The 27,944-nt window shown below is 47.2% G+C and overlaps 2 protein-coding genes across 2 annotated transcripts in view; both read left to right on the top strand.

Annotated features, from left to right (window-relative positions):
- Positions 1–27,944, top strand: part of IL15RA (interleukin 15 receptor subunit alpha) — a 237,522-nt gene that overhangs the window by 139,899 nt on the left and 69,679 nt on the right. The gene's annotated exons all lie outside the window — the stretch shown is intronic.
- GDI2 (GDP dissociation inhibitor 2) lies at positions 11–27,944 on the top strand. Its single transcript, XM_083461321.1, has 11 exons — positions 11–455; positions 12,306–12,413; positions 15,107–15,206; positions 16,736–16,870; positions 18,641–18,839; positions 20,306–20,437; positions 22,192–22,291; positions 24,053–24,224; positions 25,730–25,874; positions 26,640–26,694; positions 26,791–27,944. Exons 1-11 carry the CDS (start codon positions 21–23, stop codon positions 26,944–26,946), a joined length of 1,737 nt encoding a protein of 578 aa, XP_083317447.1. The 5' UTR covers positions 11–20; the 3' UTR covers positions 26,947–27,944.

Raw genomic sequence — 27,944 nt, 5'->3', positions numbered from 1 at the left:
TTCCCGCCCTCGCCTCTCCGATGGAGGAGATTGGGGCTCCGGGGGGCTCCTCCCCCTCGGGCGGCCGCGGAGGCCCCGCCCCGGCCCCGCCCTCCCCTCGGCGCCGCCGCCAACCCGGCACGCGCCACGACGCAGGCCCCGCCCCTCTGGCGCGCTCTCTTCCCGGCGGCGGCGGCGGCGGCGCCTCCATTTTCTGCTCCTCCTCCTCCTGGACGTCCGCAAACTGCTGCCGCCCTCAGGCCCCTCAGCAGCCGCTGCCGCCGCCGCCGCCGCCGCTCCTGCTGCAGCAGCGCCGCCGCCTCCGCGGGGAGAGAGGAGCCGAGGCCGCCTCCGCGGGCGCGACGACGACGCCCTCCTTCTGCCTCCTCAGCAGCTCCTGCCGCAGCCGCCGCCTCCTCTTCGCCGCAGCCATGAACGAGGAGTACGACGTGATCGTGCTGGGCACCGGCCTGACGGTGAGCGGGGCCGGGGAGAGGCCTCCTCGACAGGCCGCCCTCCTCGCCGCCTTCTTCCGCCCTTCCTCGCCCCTCGCGGCCTCCCCGCCTCCCTCCTCACGACTCGCCTCAGGGTTTTGGTCGGGTTTCTCCCTCATTTATTTTATATATTCCTCACACAGGCGGCCTATGACGTGTCTGCTTCTCTCTCCCCCCCCCCCACCCATCAGGAAAAAACAAAATATTAATAATAATAATAATAATTAATAATAGCAACGACAATAGGAGACTGGGACCAGCCGCCTGAGAAACGGTTTCTATCCAAATGCGATTTTTTTTATTTTAAACGCAGTGTAAGGTCTTTATGGGAGTATATTGTATTTAATTATGGGGTATCAGAGTTTCCAGGGGGTTAACCAGGCTGGCATAGCAGGGTTTTTGAATGTCTGATGTGGATTTTTAAAATTTCGTTGTTCTGTATGGGACAATGACAATAAAGATGATCGTAATAATTTTTATTATTTCTATCCGCCTGGCTGGGTTCCTCCAGCCGCTCTGGGTGGCTTACAGCACATAAAAAAGACACTAAAATGTAATAGTAATTAATAATATAATGGTTTTACATAGGAAATACTCTTGAGGGTTTTTGTTTTTATTTTTTGGTACTGCCCGCCAAATGTCACTGGATCCAAAGGTTCCCCCCCCCCCGCCGCCCTCGATTTCCTTCCACGCCTTTTAACTTCTTTCTCCTCGCGATACTTTTATTATTTCTACCCCGCCCATCCGACTGGGTTGCCCCAGTCACTGTGGGCGGCTTACAGCACGTATAAAAAAAACCCAGAATAAAACGTTACACTTAAAAAAGCTTCCCTGCACAGGGCTGCCTTCTCTGGGGTGCTTGGCATTTGCATTTTTTGGGTCGGTGGGGGGGAGAAAGAGCCGCTTGTCCATCTTTGGGGGAGCTTTATTTTTTGGGGGTGGGGGTCGCCTCCAGCGGTTGCCCTGTCTCAGTCCATTTCCCTCCATTACAGGTTTTGCTCCTTATTTTTCTTTTTTTAAAAAAACAAAACAAAATCCCAAGCCTTAATTTGCTCCTCTCGCTGAATCTGTGCCATCTTTGTTCAGAGCTTCAGTCTCCCCACCTTAACTGTTGTGCCCCTCTTCCTTTTTCTTCTTTCTCCCTCCCCCCCCCCATGTTTCTCCTTAGGGGTCGCTGCTGCCTTTGCCTTAACCTAATGCGTTTTTTCCTCTCCTGACGATTCCACGCTGGCCTCCTTTTCTCTAGGTGTATTGATTTTTTTTTGTCCTATCATAACTCAGCTCACACGTCTCAGTGCTGCTTCCATCCTCCCATTGCCCATTTTGCATGCATGTCCCCCTGCTCCCCTTCTGGGGGCACTTACCTTTGCTCCTGCCCCCCCAAGGGCTGGCCCATTAGCACAGACCTCATTCTGCCTGCAGCCAGCCCCTTCCTGCTCGTAGTCTTACTGGCATCCAGCCCACTCACTGACTTTAGCTTCCTCCTCCTTAGTCCATGTTGCCTTTGTAGAATTCAACAGGGACCAAAAGGGACCAAACTAGAATCACTAGGCTCCGCCTCTTCATTATCTCTGGCTCCACCTACTGTTGGCCTCCCTCCCTTCCACTCTGCCAGTCCCTCATGGGCACCAGGCACCCTTGGTTTTTGGTGCTGTGGGTCAAACCACAGAGCCTAGGACTTGCCGATCAGAAGGTCGGCGGTTCGAATCCCCACGACGGGGTGAGCTCCTGCCAACCTAGCAGTTTGAAGCACATCAAAGTGCAAGTAGATAGGTATTGCTCTGGCAGGAAGGTAAACGGTGTTTCCGTGCTCTGCTCTGGTTTGCCAGAAACGACTTAGTTATGCTGGCCACATGACCCGGAAGCATGGCTCCCTCGGCCAGTAAAGCGAGATGAGCGCCGCAACCCCAGAGTCGTCAGCAACTGGACCTAATGGTCAGGGGTCCCTTTGCCCTTGGCTGTAGCCACCCATGAAGTATTGCTCTTCAACCAAAGGCCCATCTAGTCCAGCATCCTGTTTCTCACTATAGCCAACCAGATGCATCTTGGGAAGCCCTCAATCAGGATCTGAGTGCAATAATCCTTTCCTGGTGTTTCTTTCGGCAGAAGCCTACTGCCTCTTAGCATGGAAGCTCCACATAATCTTCCTGATCAGTAGCTGTTGATAGGCCTCCATGTCTAATGCCATTTAAGGTGATGACCATTAACCACATACGATACGATAATCTTTTTTGTCATTGTCCCATACTGAACAACGAAATTGAAATAAATCTACATCAGACACTCAAAAACCAACAAGCCTGCTATCCCATTTTGTGGCAGTGAATTCCATAAGTTAACTATGTGGTATGTGAGCTCACCTGCTGTGCTGCTTTATTCAGCGAAGAGCGCCTAGCCATTGTACTCCTTTCTACCTGGCATTCTTCCCCTACCAGTCTTAGTAGTAGTGACATCCCCTTTATTTGTCAGCAGTGCCATATTCTGCAGGTGTCACTCCACTGCTCCTCTGATTTGCCACCCCATATTGCTCTTGCCAGTTCTGTCCCCATCCCTTTTCCCAGGTATCTTTGGTAACAGTGCTTCCCTGAAATGAAATCTCTCAATTCAGCCCCCTGTCACCTCTCACTTACCTTGTGCATGTCTCACTTCCCACTCACCTATCCCATGACCCTTTCTTCAGGGCACTGATTATATTTTGTCACATTCTTACTTGGCGGCCTCTTGCCCTCCAAGTGGCATTCTTAATTTCTTGCTCTTGTCTCTTACCTTATGTCCTTTCCCCCCTTTGTTTCATCCCCCTACCATTTTCTTTTAGCCTTTGGGCTTTGTTTTATTATTATTTTTGACTGCCTCTAAATGTCATGTTAATTATTTCCCCTATATTTCCCTTTATTACACATGCTTTTCTTTCTTACCACTGTCTTACTGCTTAATTCTCCCAGTCATGGCACAGCTATTCTCTTTTCATCCTCCTTTTTACTCCTTCTCTCTCATGACCCCCCTCTTTGCCTCTGTTCTCATCCTCTGTTCTCTTCATACCAAATCCTCTTTGTTACAGCTCCAGAAAGATCAAGGTCATCCCCTCGGATACCACTGTTTTAATTCCATACTTGACGCACATCTCTGCGGTTTCACAGTACTCACCACGTCTTCTAACCATTTAATTTGTCCTTTTCTTTTAACATTTCTTTACATCTCTGTTCCATTTTCATAACAGACATCTGCTTTTCCTTCAGGGCAGCATACATGACCTTAAATCAGGCTTCCTCAACCTCGGCCCTCCAGATGTTTTGAGACTACAATTCCCTGCATCCCTGACCATTGGTCCTACTAGGTAGGGATCATGGGAGTTGTAGGCCAAAAACATCTGGAGGGCCGAGGTTGAGGAAGCCTGCCTTAAATCCTACTCAGCCACCCTGAGAGGAACTGATAGGCCACTTTGTGCTACTTATGTAGGATAAAAGTGGGTTACAGATTTTTTTGAATGACCCAAGACTTCCTAGTTTGATTCATGACTATGTAGAGATTTGAACGTGTATTTCAAACCCTGATCTCACACGTCCAAGAATTTAGCCATTGGCTCTTGCTTTACAGCCCTACCTTCCTGCCTGAGTCACATGACATCTCCTCTAGTCCTTGTTTGACTCTTTCCCTTAGGCCTGGCTCTGTTATGTTTTCCCCAGGCCTAGCCTTTTCTTGCATGCCTTGACTCCTTTTCCCATTCAGAATGTTTGTAGCTTCTCTCTTCTTCCCAGATCACTTCTGTCTCCTGACCCTTACCTGATTGTTAGCTCCTTCATCCTCTTACTTCTCTGGTTTGCTTTTATGGTGCTTTCCTCTTTGCCCTGTCAGGTCCGTCTAGCATAATATTGTCAATGGCTCTCCAGGGTTTGAGGCATCTGGGGATACCTGAGGTTGAATCTGGGACCTTCTTCATGCTAAGCAGAGGCTCTGCCATTGAGCTATGGCCCTGTCCTCCTTTCCTACTGTCTAGTATCCCCTTGAAACTTCACTTTCAGTGGTGTCCTTGCTCTCCCCTGCCCAGCCCCAGCACCTTTGCATCACTCTTTCCTGTGGCTATTCTCTTTGAAAGAAGGGTCTTCCTTCCAAATAGCCAGGTAACATCTTAATCCTTATTCACTTGGCGCTTGTCATAAACTGAGCTCTTGCTGCAAACTGAACTATTTACATCGGCTAATATGACAAGAGGAGGAGCTTGTTTAAATTTGAGGGAGGAATAAATAGTGCTTCTCAAATATTGATTCTTGCCTTGCCGATTACTACTACCCTTTTAAATTGTCGTTGCCTTTGGGGATTACAATCTCAAATTGACACCATCTTCTCGCTTGGACACCCTTTCTGTGAAAGGGAATTGATGGTCAGCACCTCCCCAAAAAAGCATGTCTGCCTTAATTTGGCAATAATGCTGTTTTCCATGTTTGAGGTGGCTTGATGCAGGAGTATGAATTTGACGCGGTATAGGAGGCCTTAGCCTCTATTGTTTCGTAGCAAACCAATTTTCTAGTTGTCACTGGTGGGTTAACGTGGGTTCTGGGAAGCTGGATTTTAGCTGGCATTTAAAACAGCCCTGCTACTGTTCACCATAATTTGCAGGTGTTTTGAGAAGATGACTTTTTGTAGCCTTTTATGATCTGAAAAGGGGAGCTGCCTGCGAGGAGAGCTGCCTGAAAGTTGCTGTTATAGGGCATCGTATCTAAATGGTGGCAGCCTCGTATCTAAATGGTGGCAGTCACAGTGTAGACCAGTCACCTGATCTTTCAACAACCCTGTGTGTGTTCTTCTAATAAAATGGCTTTTCTCCCCGTCTTCCACTGATGGCTTACCAATTTCAGTTCCTGTAGTAGATATCAGTTCTGAACAAATGATGGATGGCAAGGCATAAGATGAGAGAAGGCATTGTTCTGTTCAGGGGAGAAATAAATATGGCTCTGAATGAACGCGTGCTTCCTGTGATTGTTGAAGCCAGCTTTTTCCTGCTTTTGTTTTCCAAAGCTTTGCTCGTTTGGAGGGATAGAACAAGAGATTTTTGCGTTTTGGCTGTGAAACATGCTTTGCATTCCTCTCTGACTTTGAAGGCCCCTGGGTGTAATTCTGCTAAGAGCTGTGTGTGTTTCCAGTGTTTTAGTGCTTCTGTGGTTACCAGCTGTGTGTCATGATTGCAGACTGCCGAAAGAAGGGCGTGGGTAATAAATGGAGTCTGCTTGGGCTCGGGTTAGTTACCCAGTGGCATTCGTTTTGCCATGTGCATTAGTACAGGCCTGCCGTCCAGAAACAAGTGAACAACACATGGAGAAAGCTCAGAGGCTGCTGTTCAAGCTGCACGATGAGCTTCTGTCTCTGTATGTGGCAGGAAAGCCCTTTCTCATGCTTGGGTGCATGTTGGACTGAATTTTGACCTCTTGGGACATAGCTTGCTTGTGGTTTCCTCTGTTTCCTAAGGAAATGCTGAATGAGACAAACGAAAATGTTTCAGCATAATTCTAGCAGGTAGAACCCTTGCATTCACTTATCTGTTTACAAGATTTAATTGCTGTAACCTCATTGTCCCTTGTCTAGCAGAGCTTGACTTTGAAAGACTTAAGGGTTTTGTTGGGTATGAACACTTTAGACAAAACGGCTTTCCTTGACCAAAAATTGCAGCTAAGTAAAGTATCTGACACTTTACTTCATTTATTATAAATAAAAAGGCCTTGTGTTTAAACAGGATATATACACTTAAAATAATTAGTTGTTCTGCATAATGAAGCTTGCATTTCTGAAATCTGGGCTGTCAGTCAACTCTGAAACTCCTTATCATGGAACAGAAAACAGGTACACATTGGAGCTTTCAGCCAACACTCTTCAAGCTTTGAAATACCCTATTTTGTTGGCTTTGTCAGTAAACTGGGCATCTTTATAAAGAACTGAACCAGTCAATCTTAACTAAGAAGTTTTTGCATTAGCAAAGCTTAGTTCTACTACAGCATACAGTATTTCAAATGGGCCAAGGAATCAGATTGTGCAGTAACATAACCCTATTCCTTGCACTTCATTTAAAATCTTTTATGATCTTTCTTGCCCCCGAGCCTGTTCTTTATTGCGTTTAAAACATTTATATATGACTTTTAGTTCTTAAGAGTGGTTGAACAGGATGGGGAGGGAGGGGGTAGATAATTTGCCAGGCCTACCCAGTTAGTTCCTTGCAGATCTGAAACTTGACTCTAGATTAAAGTCCAGCAGCAGTCAAATTTCAGATATCTAAAGTAGGAAATATTTCAAAGGGGTGAAACTGTCACCACAATTGGGAGCAAGCCTGAACTCTGTGCAGCTTCCTTAAGAGGAAATGGGGGGTGTAACTGGGCTGTAAGCCTCAACTGCAAACCTTGGGAATGGTGCAATACTGTTCTGCAATCTGTGCATAGTTCCTCCTTGGCAATTTGACCTTCATTCGCTCACCAGTTCTGTATTTGATTTGAGCCTCAAACTTTTGATGTGTCTTCATGTTCTTTCTACACCCCAGGAGTGGTCTGCTGCTTAGGGTGACGATTACCAGTTTTAAAAACTGCACGTCTCTATGTAGTGTTACTTGTTCACAGTGCTGCTCAGAGTTCTCACTAGTTTTTATAGAGGCTTACCTTGAAAACAACTGAAGAAAATAAGAGTGGTATTTCAGCCACACTGGCAAGAGAGGCCATCGTGAGTATTCAAACCTCCCTAAGGCAACTCTTGACAAAGGTTACTTAAGTTCTACATCTCTAGGCATCATGCTTTGTTGTGGTCTTCAGGACTGAAATCATGGTGGTTGATCATGGGCTGCAGATCTAGGCTGGAATGCTTGTTGTGCCTCAGGAAACTTATTGCCACTTCCGTAGCAAGAATCTGACCACTGTGTCCTTCAAACAACACTTGCTACATTTGGTGGGCAGAGAGAGAGACTTCAGCAGTAGCATTCTTGCATGAAAGATACGCAGTAGTACAGATTACTGACTTGCAGGTTCATTGGTTTGGTGGCATTCCTTGGAAGTGGAGGACGTCACTGCAGCTAGACCGGCAGCCCAGTGAAACATAATAAACTTTATAAACACATTGTTGGTCAGGGAATGAGTTTTGTAGCCAACACATCTGTCTCCAACAGGAAGAAGAGAGCCAGCTTACATAAACAGTTGTGTGTGAAGTACAGAGATCCACACGATTTGAGCTTGCCAGGTTCCAGTCTCTTTGCCGCAGGCATGGGCCACTGTGTAGCCTAAGGAGGCAGAACATTCAAGCTTGACCATGTGTGCCTCCCTTTCTACTCACTGTTCCTGGTGAGGTTGCCGTTTTGGCCCTGCATGACTGGGCTACTCCAGGTCCACAACAGTCAAACAGGCCCCCAGCCGCCTTCTCAACTTTGGAGATCTCAGCATTGTCACACACATTCTGGTGATCAAAAAGCTGAAACTCTTGACTAAAAGTCCCTGATGCAAACTTATAAATCACTCTACAAAATACAGGTACAGAGCTACAACAAATAGCTACAGTGCTGATCTTGATTATGGACAAAATGCTTATATAGCCACATGTCTGCCTTTCAAGTTCCCATTCTGGCTGGTCTGTGAGGGAACCCTGTGCTTATGCACACCTACCCAAAGTTGTACGTGCACATGTTTCATTCAACAGATTGCAAAATGCATTCTGAGTATTTGGTGCCAACTCAGCAGTGGACCAAATAGAACCCTTCTGAGTTGTAGAGAGGGGCCTCCTAGTAAAAACTGCAACTGCTGCTGCTGCAACAGTTTTGCACCAAAAGCGGTCATTATTTCACCTGGCAGTATAGTGCCATGTGACCATGTCATGCAGATGGTCTTGGAGTTTTTGTTGGATGCCAGCAGCTCCATGATGGCTGGTATTGTGGTGCCCACATTTCCACTAAAGTCCTACCTGTGACGTTGGCATATGTCAAAGATTGCACAGTGTACAGTGGTACCTCTGGTTGCGAACGGGATCCGTTCTGGAGCCCTGCTCACAACATGAGCAGAATGCAAACCGCGCATGCGCAGGTCACAATTCTGTGCGTGCGTGTGACGTCATTTTGAGCGTCTGCGCATGCATGAGTGGCGAAACCTGGAAGTAACCCTTTCCGGTACTTCTGGGTCACCTCAAGACGCAACCTGAAAAGATTTAACCTGAAGCAAACGTAACAAGAGGTATGACTGTAATTGTAGCTACAACATGATGCAACCGTGTTTGTAGTATTCACTGGACTATCTATATGTTTCCCCCTTCCCAACTATGTTGTGTTTCTCCTTTATGGGGAACTTGTGGCATGTGGAGTATTTGCTAAAGATCTGAGGACCTCATATAACTGGCCCTGTCAGCTACAAAGGAAGAAATCCGGTCGGAACTTAAACTGTGATGTGGGCTTGCAGATAATTTTTAAATGGGATTAGCAGTGTACGTGCTGTTGATCCCACAGCTTGTCAGATACAAGATGTGTTCAAAATATAAATGTTAGTAGTTTACATTTTGCTCCCCCTCTGCATTTGGGTGTATAGTAGGTTGTTGAAGTGATTTCCTATTTTGCTAGTACTTATAGATAAGTCAGTAGAAGCATATGGCAGGATCCTGTCCTGACTGTTGCTCCTTAGCTGAATTAGCAGAAAACCAACTACTGGTACTTTTCCTTGTTTGTGAGCAGGGATCCCAATGCAACTGTGTATAATGGGGGGAGGGGCTAACTTCTATCAGCATGGCTGATGGGAGTTGTAGTTCAACAATACCTGGAGGCCCACAGGTTAGCTAATAATCTACAGCCGTGGATCCCAAGTAGCTAAGTACTGTGAACCCCCTCCTTTTCAAAAGCCAAACCATGGACCCCCTCCTTTTGAAAATGGTGATACCTCTTGTGTAGTTTCTGTTATGTGAATGATGCCACAGAACCCCTGACTGGGGTCCGTGGACCACCAATTGGGAGTCAACTGATCTATAGTGCAATCCTAACAACGTCTAGTGGGAGGCAAGTGTTGTTGAACTCAGTGGGGCTTACATCTAGGGAAATAGGATTAGGATTGCAGCCTTAATCCCTCTCACAGTAGTAACATTAATCCAGTGCTGTGGCTTTGGGTTGAGGAATGTACCGGTCCCATTGTTTCTTCCGCGGACCTTTGTCATACAAGCAGCCCACCTGCCTGGAAACTTCCTGCTTGTGTGGCTAACCTCAATAACCATTTTATCTCATGCCCCTGGTGTAAAGGAAGCTCTATCTAAAACTGGTATATCCATCCATCTTTACCTGTAAAACCCACTAGCCACGATGCTGTTGGCAAACAAATAGAACAGGAACTCTGACTTCTTTCACAAGAGAGGCCGGGAGAATTTCTGTATGCTGCCTGAGAGCTGCTATCATGTCTTGCTCAGTGATTTTTTTTTGTTTGTTGAATTTTCCTCCAGCAGCTTCTTCCAGTGAATTTTGTTGCTCTCCTAATATTACTCTGTTCTTAGGACCAAGCTCTGTGTTTGCTTGTAATTGTGGAAGGCATTGGATGAATATAAGCAAGCATTAACATATCTAACCTGTAGCATGTGCTGTAAAGTTAGAATGTAGACTGCCCTAGGATCAGTCCTAATTACAAGCCTAGCTCCACTTTTTAACTGAAAACATTTTAGCCTGTTTGCAAGTTGCTTTTGGCTCAGCAAATCTGCTTCAAAGTACTTAGTCTAGTAACGGAGCTGTTGAAGCCATTTTGCTTCCTGGCATCCTCTTAGCACAGGCACCCCCAACCTTCGGCCCTCCAGATGTTTTGGACTACAGTTCCCATCAACCCTGACCACTGGTCCTGGGAAGTTGTAGGCCAAAACTTCTGGAGGGCTGCAGGTTGGGGATGCCTTTCTTAGTACCACCAGGAATAGTATCTCTACTTATTATAGCTGCCCTGAACCAAGTAGGAGAAATGGACTCTTGTGGAAAAAATTGAGGCACTACAATAGGTTAAACTGCAGCAGTTAAGTTTGGGGCATCTTATCCTGGAGTAAATCTAGATTTTCAAGTTTGAGACCGGGCACTGAACCAACCAAGAACGTGTAGGCAGGATCTTGCTTGCCTAATGCTAACTAACAGCACTGACTGACTCTGCCATGTTTAACCCTTGCTGTGCTCTCTAGAAAATCAGTTGGTGGTGAAGTGGGGATAATGGATCCAAATTTCTCAAAGGCTTAAAATTCTTTGGTTGGCAATAAAAGTAGTAGCTTCAGGGCAAGACTCTGTGCAAAGGCTTAGAATTAATTGAGATGACCTGTCCTACTCCTGTTGCAGACACTTTAAAACAAACTAGAAGACACTGGGCTTCAGGTACACAGCTTTTCAATCAAGTTGGCTCCCAAAGCAGCTTACATTGAACACCCAGAACATACAGTGGTGCCCTGCAAGAGGAATGCCTTTCCTCCAAGACGGAAAACTCGCTAGACGAAAGAGTTTTCCGTTTTGGAGGTGCTTCGCAAAACAAATTTCCTATGGGCTTGCTTCGCAAGACGACAATGTCTTGCGAGTTCCTGCTGGTTTTTTCCCCTTTCCTCCCCCCCTTTTTCTAAGCCGCTAAGCCGCTTATCAGCTGATCCGATCAGCAGATAAGCCGCTAATCCGTCAATGGGCTTGCTTCGCAAGACGAAAAAATCGCTAGACGAAGAGAATCACAGAACGGATTCTTTTCGTCTTGCGGGCACCACTGTACACTATAATTAAGGGTGTAAATTCAGAGGGGGGCTGTCCCTTCTCCAGAGAAAGGGAAGAGTGGTTCAATGCAGACTTGGCTGGCAATAGAGACATATAGCCCTCCCCATTTCTCTGCATTCTCTTTTGGCTCCTGACAGCACAGTCTTACTCATTATCTGGGTGCTGTTGGAGTATTCTAAGGCAGAGAAGTCATGTGGGGACTGCCTTGCAGCAGCACATGCAAATCTGGCTTTGCGCTTTCTCTGCTTTTCTCCCCAAGCATGACCACCAGGCTTCCTGCTTTAGGTTCCATGTGGAGGCAAAAGCCCGAGCTAAACTTGAAGATGTCGGTTGCTAAAGGAAGTGGAAGTGACTGGGCATGTGGCCGATTTCTCCTTGCCTGCCCACAGAGCCACGCCTCTGGAATCCTCCCTTGCTTTGAGCTGGGTAGCTGTGCAGCGTTGGCAGGCTGATGTGTCAAGCTATTGGAATATGTTTTGGAATATTTGAGCAGGTCTGGCTTGGCTGTCCTTTCCTGGTGGAAATGTTCATCCAAAACAGTGCAGTCTACCACTCAGTGTCGATTGTAAAGCAAAAGCTGTCCTCCCAGCTTAGCAGACGGATGGTATAGTTGTCACGCCTTAACCGGTTGGCAGTAGCTTTCACTTGCAGCACGGAAGTCAGCTCTGAAAAGGACCTGCCCAAGTAAACATATTCTGCACTCTTCTGCAAATTTCCCCAGCATTGTGGCTTTAATGCACCGGTCGGTTTTTTGTTTGCCTATCCGGGAGTGCAGAGCTTTCAGGCTTTCAGATTGCTTTGTGTGCCAGTTTATAGAGGAGTACCTGCTGACAGGATACCACCTTGATACAGGTTTGCTGCAAGACATTAGTTAATAAATAACAGCTGGCAATTTTCCCCAGTGCTTCCAGTGCTAGTCTTCTGTTCCTCCGTCCGCATTTTCTGTTGCAGTAATTGGACAAGTTGCCTCTTCCAACGGCCACCTTCTTAGTTTCACTTAGCACAGGGTAGTGGTTCTCCCATCACCACCACCTCCATTGGAAGCTCTGGTAGATCGTGAACGAAAGAGCAAAACCCGAGGGGTCCCTTGGTTTAATGTTGCCGCTTGTTTCTCTCTCACACAGGAATGCATTCTGTCTGGCATCATGTCGGTGAATGGGAAGAAGGTTCTTCACATGGATCGCAATGCTTACTATGGGGGTGATAGTGCATCTATTACACCCCTGGAAGATGTGAGTATCACCAGGCAGCTTTATGTTGTGAATACTCGGATTCTGCTGAAATTAGACAAAACTAAAGCAACATTAATTTGCATGGTGCTGCTTTCCTCTGTCCCTGCCCCACCAAGCTTACCAGTTAAAACGGGTAGGAAGTCTGGGTTCCTCCAGGCATTGTTGGGACTACAGTTCTTCATCCCAGACCCTGCTAGCTGAGGCAAGCGGGAGTTGGGAGAAACACAGGCTATTCACCCCTGATTCAAAACACAGGATTAAACTGAGGCATGGCTAGGGAGTCGGGGGGATTCATATAAATTTGGTCCACTTGCAAACCTATCTGCCTGGTGCTTCATCCTTGTGAGAGAGAGAGCATCTTTCACAAGTAATAGACTTCCATCATTGTGCAGGGCTCTGCAGAGTTTAAGAGGACCTAGGGGGCTTGCAGGCTATAAATCAGTGCAGGAGACAACAGGAAGTTGTGGGGGAGAGATGGCGTAAATTAGGAAAGCGTGTGTTATTTCAGCTTCACGTATCGAACCTTGTCATGCTTGAACATGAAGCCTAAGGGGTAGTTCCAGAGGCTTCATGGAAGAAGGTAGGTTTTTGAGGAGGGAATTGAAAGGGGGTGGGTGGCTGTTTGGAATGTGTCCTAGAACAGGGCAGCCTGCAGAACTAATTGGGCCCACCAGAACTTACACTCCCCCTGTGAGGCTGTTCTGGTCAGGCCACGCCCACCTGCTCTACATCTGATGACATCAGGGGCAGGGCAAGTAACAGTACAGCTGGGCCAATGAGAGTCTGCAGGCCCCACTGATCAGTTGATTGGCAGCACCTGTAAAGCCTTAGACTCACAGTGCTTTAGAAGCAGAAACAATCAACTAATTGGTGGGCCCTCGTGGTGTTCTGTGCATGGCACTTTGCAAGCCCTGATCCGCTCACTCAGTAGCAGTCTGGTTTTGGCATCTAGCACTCTGGGGCAGGATTTGAGTAGGTGTTGCGGAACCGCAAAGTAGTAGGTAGCTTGATTACTTAGTTAGCTTACACACAGGATTTTTGTAGCCCTCTTGGAACGTCGGGCCCCTTATATTTGCAGCTGATGCTAGATTCTCAAGTTGCTACAATGGATTTATTCTCAATCTGTAATCCTGCAGCAAGGCTGCTGAAAATGTTCGTTTTTGCCTTCAGTTTCCTAAATAGGCAGATTTTCCTCTGAGCAAATCTGGCTTAATTGGCATAAAATGGCTTCTGGTTGCATTAGTCTGCAGATCATCTGATAGGCTTTTCTCTAATGTGAAAGGCTCAGGGGTGGGGTGGACAAAGCTTCTAAACTGGAGGGCTGTCATACCAGCCGCTCCTGGCTTGGTACTGCCAAGCACTGCACTCCCGTATAGGCAGAGCAGCAAGGAGCCTGTCAAATCCAAATTATGGTACTAACTTGCATAAATATGAAACTTGCATAGGTTTCTTATCTTGTCTTTGCAGCAGCTTTCATTTGCAGAATGTTTATTTTCATCATATTGAAGGGCTCTAAGGCTAAGCCATGTCCTTCCCTAGATTTATTTGTGACAATAAACCACCCCACTCATATAAAATGCCAAACCATACAACAGAATATGAAATGTCATAGAAACAACAAAGAATAATCACAAAAACATCTGACGCATCCAAGGATATTTCAATAACTGAATTGGCCCGTTAGCATGAAAAGGTGTTCAGGCAGTGAGGACATCTGTTGAAGCTCTGCTGAAAGGGACTCCCACAGCTTGGGATTGGCAGCACTAAATACCTGACTTCTAGGTGAATAATAATAATAATAATAATAATAATAATAATTTATTTATACCCCACCCATCTGGCAGGGTTTCCCCAGCCACTCTGGGTGGCTTCCAACAGAATATGGTGATGGAGCAATCCTTAAGGTGTCCTGACCCAGGTAGTTCAGGGCTTTGTATATTAATACAAGAACCTCAAAGCTAGCCTGGTGGCGCCTGGGTAGCCAGTGCAGATTTTCGCAGAGGTGCCCCATCGTGTCAGCTGCTTGCCCCATCAGCAGCCAAGCTGATGCATTCTGCACCAGCAGGAACTTCTGGACCCAAGCTATGTAGGGACCACTCACATAGAGCACAGTCTCGAGGTTACCTATGCATGGGCTGCAGGGACCAAGTTGTCCTGATCCAATTGTTGCTGGTGTGCAGATGAAGCTGGTAAAAGGTACAGTGGTACCTCGGGTTAAGAACTTACAGTGGTACCTCGGGTTAAGTACTTAATTCGTTCTGGAGGTCTGTTCTTAACCTGAAACTGTTCTTAACCTGAAGCACCACTTTAGCTAATGGGGCCTCCTGCTGCCGCTGTGCTGCCGCTGCACGATTTCTGTTCTCACCCTGAAGCAAAGTTCTTAACCCGAGGTAATATTTCTGGGTTAGTGGAGTCTGTAACCTGAAGCGTCTGTAACCTGAGGTACCACTATACTCCTACAGCAGCAATGCATCCAGGAGTGCCCCCAAGATTCCCAGGATGGCATCTGGGACTAGGGATGGAGAGCTGATATGTAGGACAATTGGGTGGACTCTGCTGAGCTAGAAGTCTTTGCCTGGGGACCCTCTGCATGCTCTTAAACACTCAGTTTGAACAGCCCTGACTTTCTCAGTTGACAGACCTTCCTGCAGGCATAACTATAGTCCTAACCGCACAACTTCTTGCCTTCAAAGCTGTACAAAAGGTTTAGCCTGCCGGGAACTCCACCAGAGTCCATGGGCCGAGGAAGAGACTGGAATGTGGACCTGATCCCCAAGTTCCTTATGGCAAATGGTGAGTGGCTGGCAAATTCCTTGGTGGCCTTCTCTAAAACGCCAGGTTTCTTCTCTGTATTTTAATGCCACAAATACCTGAGTAGCTTGCTCTCCTCTGCATGCCAGTCTTCCAGCCCCACTCCCCAGAATTAGATACTAGTGCCTCCCTTTAGGTTTATCCCTTTTCAAACAGTACTGGGACCCAGTTAACTTATAGGCACTACTTCCAAGTAGGGCTGGGTGATATATCAGTATATTGTCCCAAACCAGTTTGAAGTCCATATCGTGATATTGGTTTCATGAATTTTGACTTGGCAGTATATCACAAATCAGTGTGCATGTGTGTGTGCTTTACAAAAATCACAAAGTGGGAAAAACCATGAAGCCAGCCAATGCTTCTCTTGATTTCTGCAGCCCCTGTTAACTCAGCCAGCTCAGCTCTCCCCTCCCCGGCAGCGAATCACAAAAGCAGGCACCAGCAAAAATGACACTGGAAAGACTGTGAAGCCAACCAGTGCGTCTACATAGCTCCATCCTTATTTGAGACATTGTGATATATTGATACATTGCAATGTTTAGCTGGTGATATAACATGATGCTGACAATCGTATATTGCTCAGCATTACTGTTCACCTGTACATAGTTCCACCCTTATTTCAGACGTTGTAATATATCAATATATCCTGATGTTTAGCTGGTCATATATTGTGATATTGAAGACCAGCTATTGCACACCCCTGTTTCCAAGATGGCTGTCCTAGGGATCCACTGCCCTAGCTTGCATGTTTGCATAGCGTCTGTGTTAGAATGGGCAGTATTTGCCCTCATATAAGCAGAGCCGCCGCCTTATGGCCTTTCCCAAAGGAGTACAGAGTTGCTTATTTGTCTGGGCTGCTGCAGGCAGAATGCCTCGCTGTGTCATCCACCCTCAGAGAAGTTTGGTCCTGGCCGAAAGCATAGATAGCCTTCCCCTCCAGTAATGAGCCTAAGCCTGCCACTGCCCATTACAGGCCAGTTAGGCTCCTCGCTGCTGTGGAGACTAACCTGGTCCTGAGTGCACTGCAACCACCTTGGTTGCTAGGTGGCCTGCGGCCCCAGTGATTTTTCAAGCTGGCCGTAACTGTTCGATTAAAGCAGGAGCAGGAAACAGCCGTGGCTCTCCAGCTCCCATCAGACTGAGCCAGGAATGATGATTTGGGGGGCTACTGGTCCCCCATCTCTGAATTAAGCTAAGTCCAGGGCTTAGTCACTTAATCTGCAGGGCTGGGTTTTGTTTTTACAAAAAAGAGCATGCTGAGACCTTCGGTTCTCTTAGTCCTATAACTGTCAAGTGTACTGTAGCTGAAGTTCCAGAATCCTGTGCAACTCTTAGCACATGTAGTTTTGTAAGCAGTGCCAACAACCGTATACTCAAGGGTATTTTCAGGCCGCCATTTTCTTGAACAAGTGAATACATGGTTTGACTGGTCATCCAGGGTCTTCACTGTATCTTCTTCACCTGTGTCGCCGCCAGCTGACTCGTATTCATTAAACTTGCTTTGGTTTCAGGCCAGCTGGTCAAGATGTTGCTGTACACAGAAGTCACTCGTTACCTGGACTTCAAAGTGATTGAAGGAAGCTTCGTCTACAAGGGAGGAAAGATTTACAAAGTCCCTTCGACTGAGGCAGAAGCCCTGGCATCCAGTAAGGAGATGGAGCTTTCACAGCACTCTTCCGGCTTTCCCCACCAGAGTTCTAAGATACGGAGTCCAAAATTATTGCACTCAAACTTCTTGTGCTCTTCAGAAATGTTTGAGGGATATGCACCGGAGCTTTGTTGAAAAGTGTAGAACAAATTAGTACAAAAGACCGAGTCTGGTTTTAACTTATAAGCACTAAACTGACTTTGCAGTGTTTGAATTCAGCATCGCCATAAATGGATGGATCTGTGTGACAGATTCTTATTTATTTATAAAAAAAAATACTTATATGCTTCTGTACCATAAGAATATGCCAACTGAATATATGAGAAGTTTATGTCTATGCAGGCTAGCTGAAGTATTCCTAGCGTGCCATGTTTAAGAATAATGTTTTTCCCCCCACTTCTTACAACATAGAAAATAGGGAAGAGTTCAAAGGTCTGGTGCTCATTCACTTTCCCAGCAATTATTAGTCAGAGGGCCCAATCTGCACTCCTTAATGCCATTCATAAACTTGGCTTATAGTGAGGCTTATAATGAGATATCTATGCTCGAACAATCACTATCTTGCATAGTAATGGTTCCATAATAAATTTCAAAAAGCTTTTTGCAGTCTAATAGCACTTGTCTCAGTACCGTGACCATGGATCGCTCCTATGACATGCCTGTTCGCACCTTCAAATAATTCTGAGGTTTGGGACCTAAGAATTGGTGGTAAATCACTTGCTTCTGTTTGCATAAGGCCCCAGGTCCAGTCCCTGGAAATTAGTAACTTGAAGGCTCTCTAGTAGCAGAGCTAGGAATGAGTTGTGCCTGAGCTCTTGGGTTGCTTTTCCTCATTGGTATTAACTAGGAGAGCTAATGGTCTCACTTGGTTTATGGCCACATGCTCAGATTTGTGAGGTGAATCAGCCCGCCTTCAAACGAGGTTTATTTTTGCCCTGGTAGAAGGAATCGCTGCTTCTGGAGCTTGCCAATAGTAGAGCAATACTGCTGGTCTGAAACACACTGACTTGCATTCCCAGATCAGGCCTGGCAGTTTTTGTGAGAACAGACTGTAATGGCCAAAAAAAGGGTGCAGATACAGTATCTTTGCAGATAGCTGCTCTTAAGTTTCTGCGTGTTTGCTGGTGGGCAAGGGAGAAAACAATGTGCCAAATTCAGCTGGGTGTCTTCTTAGGAGAGGTAGTTGGGGAAACCAAACTGGAGAAGGCCCCAGTTCCCAGCCTTGTTCCATTTTTTCCTCTTCATTGGAAGAGCTTGCAATAAACTTGGTACTTGCTGGAATTTGGTGAGTAGTCCTTGCAGGAGTTAGGACATAGGAGAATTAAAATCTATTTTGGCTTGTTTTCTTAATAATAATAATAATAATTTATACCCCGCCCTCCCTGGCCAGAGCCGGGCTCAGGGCAGCTAACACCAAAATTCAATTTAAAATGCAGCCTCATTTTAAAAGTCAAAACCATAAGGGGAGGGAAACATTAATGGCTGGCTGACTTGTCCCAAGCAGCTTTAGCTTCTCCCAGCCATTGTCGGACCTTCAGATTTTCGTGACTACAGCAGAAAAAAAAGCCTTGCCTTTTTTTGAGTACGGCCTGGCAGTGCCTCAGTTTCGATGCTTACCTAAACTGGAGCAGTGTTGTTGCTGAAATGCAAGTCCAGTAACTTATCCCAGGTTGGTTCTGAAACCCCCCCTCTTGTGGATCCAGAAGAAAGTTGTCAGCCTAACTTTCGGACCAGGGTCTGTTTTCTGACCTGTCTCCTTGTTTTGTAGGTCTGATGGGCTTGTTTGAAAAAAGGCGCTTCCGGAAATTCTTGGTGTACGTTGCCAACTTTGATGAGAACGATGCCCGCACTTTCGAAGGTGTTGATCCCAAGAAGAACACGATGCGGGATGTCTACAAGAAGTTTGACCTGGGCCAGGATGTCATAGATTTCACAGGCCACGCCCTTGCACTGTACAGAACTGATGAGTAAGTGGCAGAGAGAGAGAGAGATGCCTGTTCTGGGTGGGGTTTCACTCTTCCTGAAGAGACAGGTGCGCAGTAGTGCGAGGGTCTTCTTGTTCCATGGCTTACGTCTCAAGTGGCTTCCATGTCTGAAAGCCCCTTTTCCCAGCTTTGGCTGGTTCAGCAGCTGTGACTGCTACAGGATTGAGACAGCCACAATGGCCCAACAGGACTGTTGCAATGTGCTTTATGTGGGTCTGCCCCTAAGGCTCATTCAGATGCTGGGGCTGGTATAAGATATTGCCGTCTGGCTGTTGATAGGAGCTGGTTGTTGACAACATGGGACATTACTGCTGAAGAATCTGCCCTGCCTGTCTGTACGCTAGTAGACCAAATTGTTTTTTCAAATATATCTTTATTAATTTAAAATAAATACATTTATGAAAAACAGACATACATACAAGTATACAAACATACTTTCAAACAAACAAATTACAGAAAGATCAAACAAACCACCACACTATAAGATATAAGAATATAATTATCATCATATATACTCCTGGTATTGAAAACTATTATGAAATTTATAGAAAAGAGATTTAAAACTGACTTCCAATTAATCTCACTGTACTTTGCTACTGGACCAAATTTAAGGTCTTGCTTCAGGCCTTTGGCTGGTTAACACTCTACGGTCTTTTAAATGTGTTTTGGGGGCACGCGGTCATTGGTTTATTTTTGCTTTATTACGTATTATGTTGTGAACCGCCCTGCAATCTTCTAATGAAGAACAATATACAAATTTAATTAGTAGCAGTAGTAATGTAAAGTCAAAAAACCTACCTGAAGGACAGTCTTTCTCCATACATTCCTGCCTGTTTTTGAGATCTGGGGAAGCACGACAGCTGTTTGGTCAAAAGAAAGGGACCATTTAGGGTGGTAGGGCTTATATTGTGGAATTAACGGGGCAGGTTTCTTTTCTGTGTTTTGGTGCCAGCTTCATTTTTATTTACACCAGCTCGCACTGTCATGTGACCCCATTCTCTATTCTTCTGATCTGCACTTTACAAACTTTCATCCCCCTCAATCTATTGGTATAGAAATGTGTAATTTTTTAAAAGTGCTCATGAGAAACATCTTGTGTGCTAAGATTTAAGAGAGGCTTTTGTGTTCTAGTGCGTAACTGAAGTTTGAGTTGGTGGAGAAACATCTAAAGGAGTGGTGGAACCGATTCATTCATTTTATTTCACAAAATTTATAAAATTTGACTGTAAAAATCCTCAAGCAGTTTACAGAAAACCATAAACCAAAGTGGTTATTAAGGAAACTTAAGACTTTTGAAAAGTTAAAATAAGGGTAGACCAAAACCAGTAAGACTCTCACCCCTAAACCTCTTTAGATGTTTAGACATAGAAGTGCAGAGAAATGCACAAAGGCAGCGATGAATTCTGAAAAGCTGATCCTCATGATATAAACTCTCCTCTTCCCCTCAGCTACCTAGACCAACCCTGCCAAGAAACAATCAACAGGATTAAGCTGTACAGCGAGTCTCTGGCTAGATACGGCAAAAGCCCCTACCTGTACCCCCTTTATGGCCTGGGAGAGCTGCCCCAAGGATTTGCAAGGTGAGCGAACCTTTCTTTCCTTTTCCCTTTTCGGCAAGTGGTTCCACTGAATTGCCTACCCATTCTCGGCACTCGCAGGCTTTGGGGCTCCCTTCCTTTCTGCTTCCAGGCCCCTCTTAATTTTTCTATGGAATCGACATGCAGCTGGCAGAGGAATTGTCTGCCACTGGGAGGATTTTCCCTTGGGAAATCAATGGGCAGCTGCTGCCTTGACCCTGGACCTCCTCAGCGAGAGGCTGGGCTGCGTGGGACCCATGAGCAAAGCCAATTGCCGGACCCATAAGAGGCTTGTGGGTGGAGGGCAGCCTTCTCAATGAGTCGTGTGGCTGGAGCACGCAGCCACCAGCGCGGTGAAAATGGAGAGAAAGGGAATGAGTTGCTGCTAGTCCTCAGTACAAGGACGCAGGTGGTGCTGTGGGTTAAACCACAGAGCCTAGGGCTTGCTGATCAGAAGGTCGGCGGTTTGAATCCCAGCGACGGGGTGAGCTCCCGTTTCTCGGTCCCTGCTCCTGCCAACCTAGCAGTTCGAAAGCACGTCAAAGTGCAAGTAGACAAATAGGTACCACTCCAGCGGGAAGGTAAACGTTGTTTCCGTGCACTGCTCTGGTTCACCAGAAGCGGCTTAGTCATGCTGGCCACATGACCCGGAAGCTGTACGCCGGCTCCCTCGGCCAATAAAGCAAGATGAGTGCCTCAACCCCAGAGTCGGCCACGACTGGACCTAATGGTCAGGGGTCCCTTTACCTTTAGTCCTCAGTACAGCCACTTTGGGCATAGACAAACGGGTGCAATCCAGGCCCTTTTTTCTAAAGACCAAGGCATGGTATAATACCCTCCCAGCAGAGTTGCCTGCAAGCAGGGGCGTAGGAAGGGGGGTGTCATCTTTGAGGGGGGTCGGCACTTAGCGTGGGGCCTGACCTGCAGCACGCCTGAGTCACGCATCTCCTGGGAGTGATGTGGTGGCTCGGGGCCCCGAGCTGCCTGAAATGGCAGCGTGGGGCTTACCAGGCAGACTCCGTGGGCAACTCGGTGCGCCGCTCCTGTGCGCCATTCACCATACCGCCCCCGTGTAGCGCCCCCCTGCATGGCTCGCATGGCCCCCGCCGCTCTGGGTGCTGGAGCAGATAGCTATACCCCTGCCTGCGAGTAAAGGCATTGTTCCCCTTGTCTGGCTCAAATGCCTTTTCCTGGCAAACACGGGGCTTCCAAACTTATCGCAGAGTCGAAGCCTTCCAGTTCCAATGAAGCAATCTAGGAAAGAGCTTCTCCATTGCCTTTTGTGTACAATTTTCCATACTTTGGATACACTGCCCGTGCTTTAATGTGGGCTGTGGGACCTTGTGTCTGGGGAGGGGCTGCATGCTCCTTCCATAGCCAGCTGCCCCCCAGCTGTTGGCAGGACTGTGGGTCTCAGCTGCCTGAACTTGTGATCAGCTCACTTGACCAGCTGGGCATAGAATCCTAGAATTGCAGGCTTGGAAGGGACCCCAAGGATCATCTAATCCAGTGGTTCTCAACCTGTGGGTCCCCAGATGTTGTTGGACTACAACTCCCATCATCCCTGAGCTCTGGCCTTGCTAGCTAGGGGTGATGGGAGTTGTAGTTCAACAACATCTGGAGACCCACAGGTTGAGAAAGGCTGAATTCTAATCCAAACCCCTGCAATGCAGGAATAGCAGCTGTCCCATACGGGGATCGAACCCGCAACTCTGGCATTATCGGCACCACGTTGAGCTATGTTACTTTATTGACAGGTTAAGCGCTATCTATGGAGGCACCTACATGCTGAACAAACCGATTGAAGAGATCGTCATAGAAAACGGCAAAGTGGTTGGAGTGAAATCGGAAGGGGAGGTACAGTAATGCGACTTTGTTTTTATCTTCCGCTCAAAACTTACTTGCCGTTCGCTGGCTCCTCTGCTGGGATGGGAAAACAGGGCTGAAAAGCTCCAAGGTGATAGATCTGCAGGTCCCGGTTGGGTTTGTGCTTGAATGCAGTTATCACCCTTGGCCAAACTGGTGGCAGAATTAACACAAATGGAGACATTCAGGTCTCACTTCTCTAGATGCCCCTGCCTCCCCCTTCTTTATAACAGCTTTGACAAGTGAGCTGTGCCCCACAGAAACGTATGCCATGGGAATTCAAGCTTCCACAGGGTTCTTTGTTCTGCAGAAGGATACCCTGGGCTCTCTGTGCAACAGACTAACATGGCTGCTTCCCTGAAACTTCATCTGTGAACTTCACAAAGCATAACTGATTGAAGTTTGGGGGTCATCCTTTGTGTTCCTCTTCTCCTTTCTCCCTACACCAAGTTGGGGAAGGTGCTTGTTGGCATCTATAGATGCTGGTGTTGATGTATCGCCCTGCTAGTGCTTCCCTCTGAGTAATCTTGTTGCAGCATTCCCAGCTGAGTCTCTGGGTCAGCCTTCCTTGACCTTGGGTCCCTAGATGTGGTTGGACTCCAACTTCCATTGTTTCTTAGCCAGCAGGGCCTGTGGTCAGGGATGACTGGAATTGTAGTTCAAAAACACCCAGGGACCCAAAGCTGAGAAGAAGGCTGCTCTGTGTTGAAACTGCTGAGGGCATAACTATTGATAGAAAGCACAAGCATGCATGCGCGCGCATACACACACACGCGCACACACACACACACACACAGCATTGAAAAGGCCCTAGGACATGTTCAGTTGGGTGGTGAGGGAGGGTTGACTATGGGATGTCAATGCCTATCAACTGCTGTGGCAGGTGGGTGTTGCAGGGGACAGCAACCTTTTTCAGCAGGGGGCCAGTCCACCGTCCCTCAGACCTTGTGGGGGGCCGGACTATATTTTGAACAAAAAAACCCAAATTCCCATGCCCCACAAATAACCCAGAGATGCATTTTAAGTAAAAACACACATTCTACTCATGTAGAAACACACTGATTCCCGGACTGTCCGTGGGCCAGATTAAGAAGGCAATTGGGCCGCATCTGGCCCACAGTTCTTAGGTTGCCTACCCCTGGTTAGAGTCTCAGTGTGGGCAAAGGATGGGGAGAAATACTATCCAAGACACTCCTTGTCTTTGCCAAAGCATTTCTTCATTCTTTCCTACTCTGCTTACTAGAAAGTAGCGTTCCTGCGCGCAGATTTAGAAGCAGCAGGGCCCAGGAGGAGGCTGGTTGTGTTGCTGACCCTTCACTGCCCTTCCCAGCAGAGCAGAATTGGAGCAAACTTTGACCCCTTCAGGGGAGTGGAAGATGACTAATAATAATAATAATATCATTTATATCCCGCCCATCTGTCTGGGTTTCCCCAGCTACTCTGGGCAGCTCCCAGCAGAGGCCTAAAAACAGAGTAAAACTTCAAACATTAAAAGCTTCCCTAAACAGGGTTGCCTTCCGATGTCTTCTAAAAGTCAGATAGTTGTTTGTTTCCTTGACATCTGATGGGAGGGTGTTCCACAGGGCGGGTACCACTACCAAGAAGGCCCTCTGCCTGGTTCAAATGGGGTGTGGTAGCTGTATCGGACAGGCGCTGGCTGAGCCACTCTTGCAGTATTCTTGTTGATGAACCTTGACATCCAGTCCGTTTGAAAACAAAAGGCCCCCTAAACCGGTGCCTCCTCCCCTGCAGATTGCCCGCTGCAAGCAGCTCATCTGCGACCCCAGCTATGTCCCGGAGAGAGTGAAAAAGGCCGGCAAAGTCATCCGGGTCATCTGTATCTTGAGCCACCCAATCAAGAACACCAACGATGCCAACTCGTGCCAGATAATCATTCCCCAGAACCAGGTTAACAGGAAATCGGGTAAGCTTGGAAGATGAGGTTGGTTCGCTTGAGGCATACGGCTCCTGAAGCCTCTCTTGTTGATGTGTCGTGTCATAAACGAGTGACCCAAGACAGACCCCAGTAGGAACTGCTAAAAAATGAGTAGTGTGTTGATGGTTCTCTTCTTATTTAGTAGACTATTACTCAGTCTGAGCTGAGATTGACAGGTGGCATAAACCAGCATATTCCTTCTGGGATTAGACATTTCCTGGAAGACCGCAGCCATTTTCATTGACCAAGGTAGCCCAGACATACCTACCATATTTTCCGTTCTATAAGATGCACTTTTCCCCTCCTAAAAAGTAAGGGGAAATGTGTGTGTGTCTCTTATGGAGCGAATGCAGGGTGCGCAGCCATCCCAGAAGCCAGAACAGCAAGAGGGATCGCTGCGCAGCGATCCCTCTTGCTGTTCTAGCTTCAGGCTTAGTCCCTCAGTCCCTTCCCCCACCTCCCGGAAAAGCCCCCAAGAGCCGCACTCCCTTTCACGAGCCGCGTGGAGCGTGTGTGTGGCTCTTTGGGGCTTCTCCCTCCTGGGGAAAAGCCTGCAAGCGCTGCACACACACTCCATGCGGCTCGTCAAAGTGAGCGCTGAGCAGCGCCTGGGATGCATACAGACTCTGCTCAGCGCTCCCTTTAAAGAATATTCTTTTTCTTGCATTCCCCCTCTAAAAACTAGGTGCGTCTTACGGTCAGGTTCATCTCATGGAGCAAAAAATACGGTAATTTTGTGGAGGAGCAAGGCTTTGTATCGTTATCCTTTTGAAGCTGTTTTTGGGATAATTGGATTTTGTAGAAAATGATGGAGTAGGAGCAGTGGTTCAGTTTCTTGTTAACAGATTTCTCAGGCTTCTGCCTCTGCACTGCGCAGCCTCTTTTTCCAAGTTCTTTTCTCCTTACTGTATTGTTTCAGAGAATGCTCATGTTATCTATATTTTGTGTTTACGTGAAGCATTTTTGACACAATCTTCGGTTGAAAAAAGGCTTCCAGGGCTGCTTGCAGATGTCAGCAATAAGGCAGTTTAGACTTCCTGTTTGTGACCAAAAAAAGAGAGAGATTTGGAGGGAGGAGGAACTCTGGCGCTGTTTCTTAGTAAGGGAATTCTTGTAATGACCAGCAGGAACGGAAGAGTTTTAATAGATCTCTTGGTGCTACTGAATGAGACTGACTTATAACTGGATAAAATCCCTAATACATAACACCTCGGTCTAGATTTGAGGGTCCAAGTGGAGCTCTTTACATGCTTGAGTCTAGATCCTTCCCGCTTCATCAGTGCTCTTGCTAACTTATAGAGCTCTCCTAACAGATACTCCTGGGATGACTTCCTGTTCTGGTGGGCTGGGCACACTCTACAGCGCCTGGGCTGCAGCATCCTGCTGTGTCTCTGCTGCAAGTCTTAATTCAGCCGCGTGTTGTGACGGGGATGGCGAAGCAGCTCAAGCTAGAAACGGGGTCCCCTGACTGCTGCCCCTTTTGTCTCTCTTAGACATCTATGTCTGCATGATCTCGTCCGCGCACAACGTGGCAGCGCAAGGGAAGTACATCGCCATTGTGAGCACTACCGTGGAGACGAATGACCCAGAGAAGGAGATCAAGCCTGCTTTGGAGCTCCTTGAGCCTATTGAGCAGAAGTAAGGTTCCCCTGCTCCAAACTCGCCATCTTCGCTTGGAGGCACAGGGCCTGTTGAGCTCCGGAAGAGGGGTCCCTTGGCAGAGGATAGCCACCCTCACACCTGCCATGCATTATGGGTTATTTGAGAATACGTATTCTAGGAACTGTGGGACGCGGGTGGCGCTGTGGGTTAAACCACAGAGCCTAGGGCTTGCTGATCAGGTCGGCGGTTCGAATCCCCGCAACGGGGTGAGCTCCCATTGCACGGTCCCTGCTCCTGCCAGCCTAGCAGATCGAAAGCACGTCAAAGTGCAAGTAGATAAATAGGTACCACTCCAGCGGGAAGGTAAAGGGCATTTCCGTGCGCTGCTCTGGTTCGCCAGAAGAGGCTTAGTCATGCTGGCCACATGACCCGGAAGCTGTACGCCGGCTCCCTCGGCCAATAAAGCGAGATGAGCGCCGCAACCCCAGAGTCGGTCACGACTGGGCCTAATGGTCAAGGGTCCTTTTACCTTTTATTCTAGGAACTGCTTGCTTTGAGGCCACTTGTGGAGGAGTTCTGTATGTGTGAGGGAGTCCATTTCACTGTCGAACAGCTCTTTCTGGTCTTTAGTTAGAATCTCCTTTCTTGTAACTTGGAGCCATTGGTTCAGGTCCTAAGCTTCCAGAGAAGGAGAAAATAAGTTTTCTCCAACCTCCCTGGGACAGCCCTTTAGAAACATCCTTAAAAGTTTTTTTCAGAATCGCCATTAAAAGTGGTTTTTTCTTTTCTCATCTCCCTTAGGTTTGTTAGCGTCTGTGACCTGTTTGCACCAACTGACCTGGGCAGAGAGAGCCAGGTTTGTATGAATTGGGAAGCGAAAGACCACACGCCCTGGTGGGTGGGATGGGAAGGGGGAAGCTTTGGCAGTAAACCCCCTCCTTGCTTCTTCTAGATCTTTATTTCTCGCACCTACGACGCAACCACCCACTTTGAGACGACGTGTGATGACATCAAAGACATTTACAAGAGGATGATGGGATCAGAGTTCGACTTCGAAGAGATGAAGCGGAAGAAGAACGATATCTACGGAGAGGAGGACCAGCAGTAACGGTGCTTTTTTAAGTCTTAACTTAGAGATCTAAATTGGCTGGTGTTGGGGGTGTGTGTTATGTATACACAGAGGGACTTAAGCGAGCACCGTACGAAGTTCAATATTGTAAAAGCCTGCTTTTTGTAATCATATCTCCTGAGATTGAAAAGAAAAAAAAAAAAGAGTCCTGCACTGGTGAAAACGCTCCTCCCCTCTTTGGATATAATCATGTGTTAATTATTCTTTAAACGAGGTTGCTGTGTCAAAATTGGCAGATACTGACGCCCTTGACTTTTTAACTGTTGCTAACTTGACTAAAGGATGAGCAGATGCTAAAAGTTCCCTTGCTGACCTAGATTGTGGGGTGCACAAGCCCAAACCCCTAACACCCGCCTCTCTTTCTCCTGACCCCTTTGTAGTCCTCTCCCACCCTGCCTTCTCCACCCCCCTTTCCTTTTTGATCTGTGCTCCAGTGAAAGCAAGAGGTGCCCTGCTGACCATTTCCTCGTCTTTCTGCCATGCTCCCTCTCTGCCCAGGAGACTCATCCCATCCAGTCTTAAACTTCATCGCAAAGCTGCATTATGGCCAAAGCCCACAGCAACTGCAGCCACGTGGCAGGATTTTCACCCGGTGTCATCCTCTTCCTCCCTCCCCTCCAGCCCCTCTCTTCCCACCTCTGCCCCTCTCCTTAAAAGCTTCTCAAAATGTTTACATCTGTCGGGACACAACTGTGCCGCAAGGCTTTTTGTGTTTTCAAGGCGATAAAACTAATAAAAACAAAACTTGGTGCAAGAATGAAACTCCAAAGCAGGCAAGGTTGTGTCTGTGTTTGTGCAAGTATTTTTCTTCCCCCCCCCTCTCCCTCTCCTCTTCTGTACCACGTCTGGCTTCTCAAGTGGACCAAACTGCGCTGCAGTATTGATTTGATGGAGCCTGTGGGGTGGCTGCTTCTGTCTGGTGGGGAAGGCTCTAGATGACTTCTGTACTGCCAAGTAAAGCCAACTTCTGGAAACGA

This window comes from Podarcis liolepis (assembly GCF_965112155.1).
Source record: "Podarcis liolepis genome assembly, chromosome: 10".
NCBI lineage: Eukaryota > Metazoa > Chordata > Lepidosauria > Squamata > Lacertidae > Podarcis > Podarcis liolepis.
Note: the sequence above shows the minus strand (reverse complement) of the source record. Positions and strands in the feature narration are given on the sequence as shown.

What these genes read in the sequence shown, in the direction of transcription:
- GDI2 (XM_083461321.1), top strand. Translation starts at nt 21, where the DNA reads ATGGAGGAGATTGGGGCTCCGGGGGGCTCCTCCCCCTCGGGCGGCCGC. An exon ending in TGCTGGGCACCGGCCTGACG is followed by an intron (nt 456 to 12,305) that starts GTGAGCGGGGCC and finishes TCTCTCACACAG; the next exon opens with GAATGCATTCTGTCTGGCAT. An exon ending in ACCTGGGCAGAGAGAGCCAG is followed by an intron (nt 26,695 to 26,790) that starts GTTTGTATGAAT and finishes TGCTTCTTCTAG; the next exon opens with ATCTTTATTTCTCGCACCTA.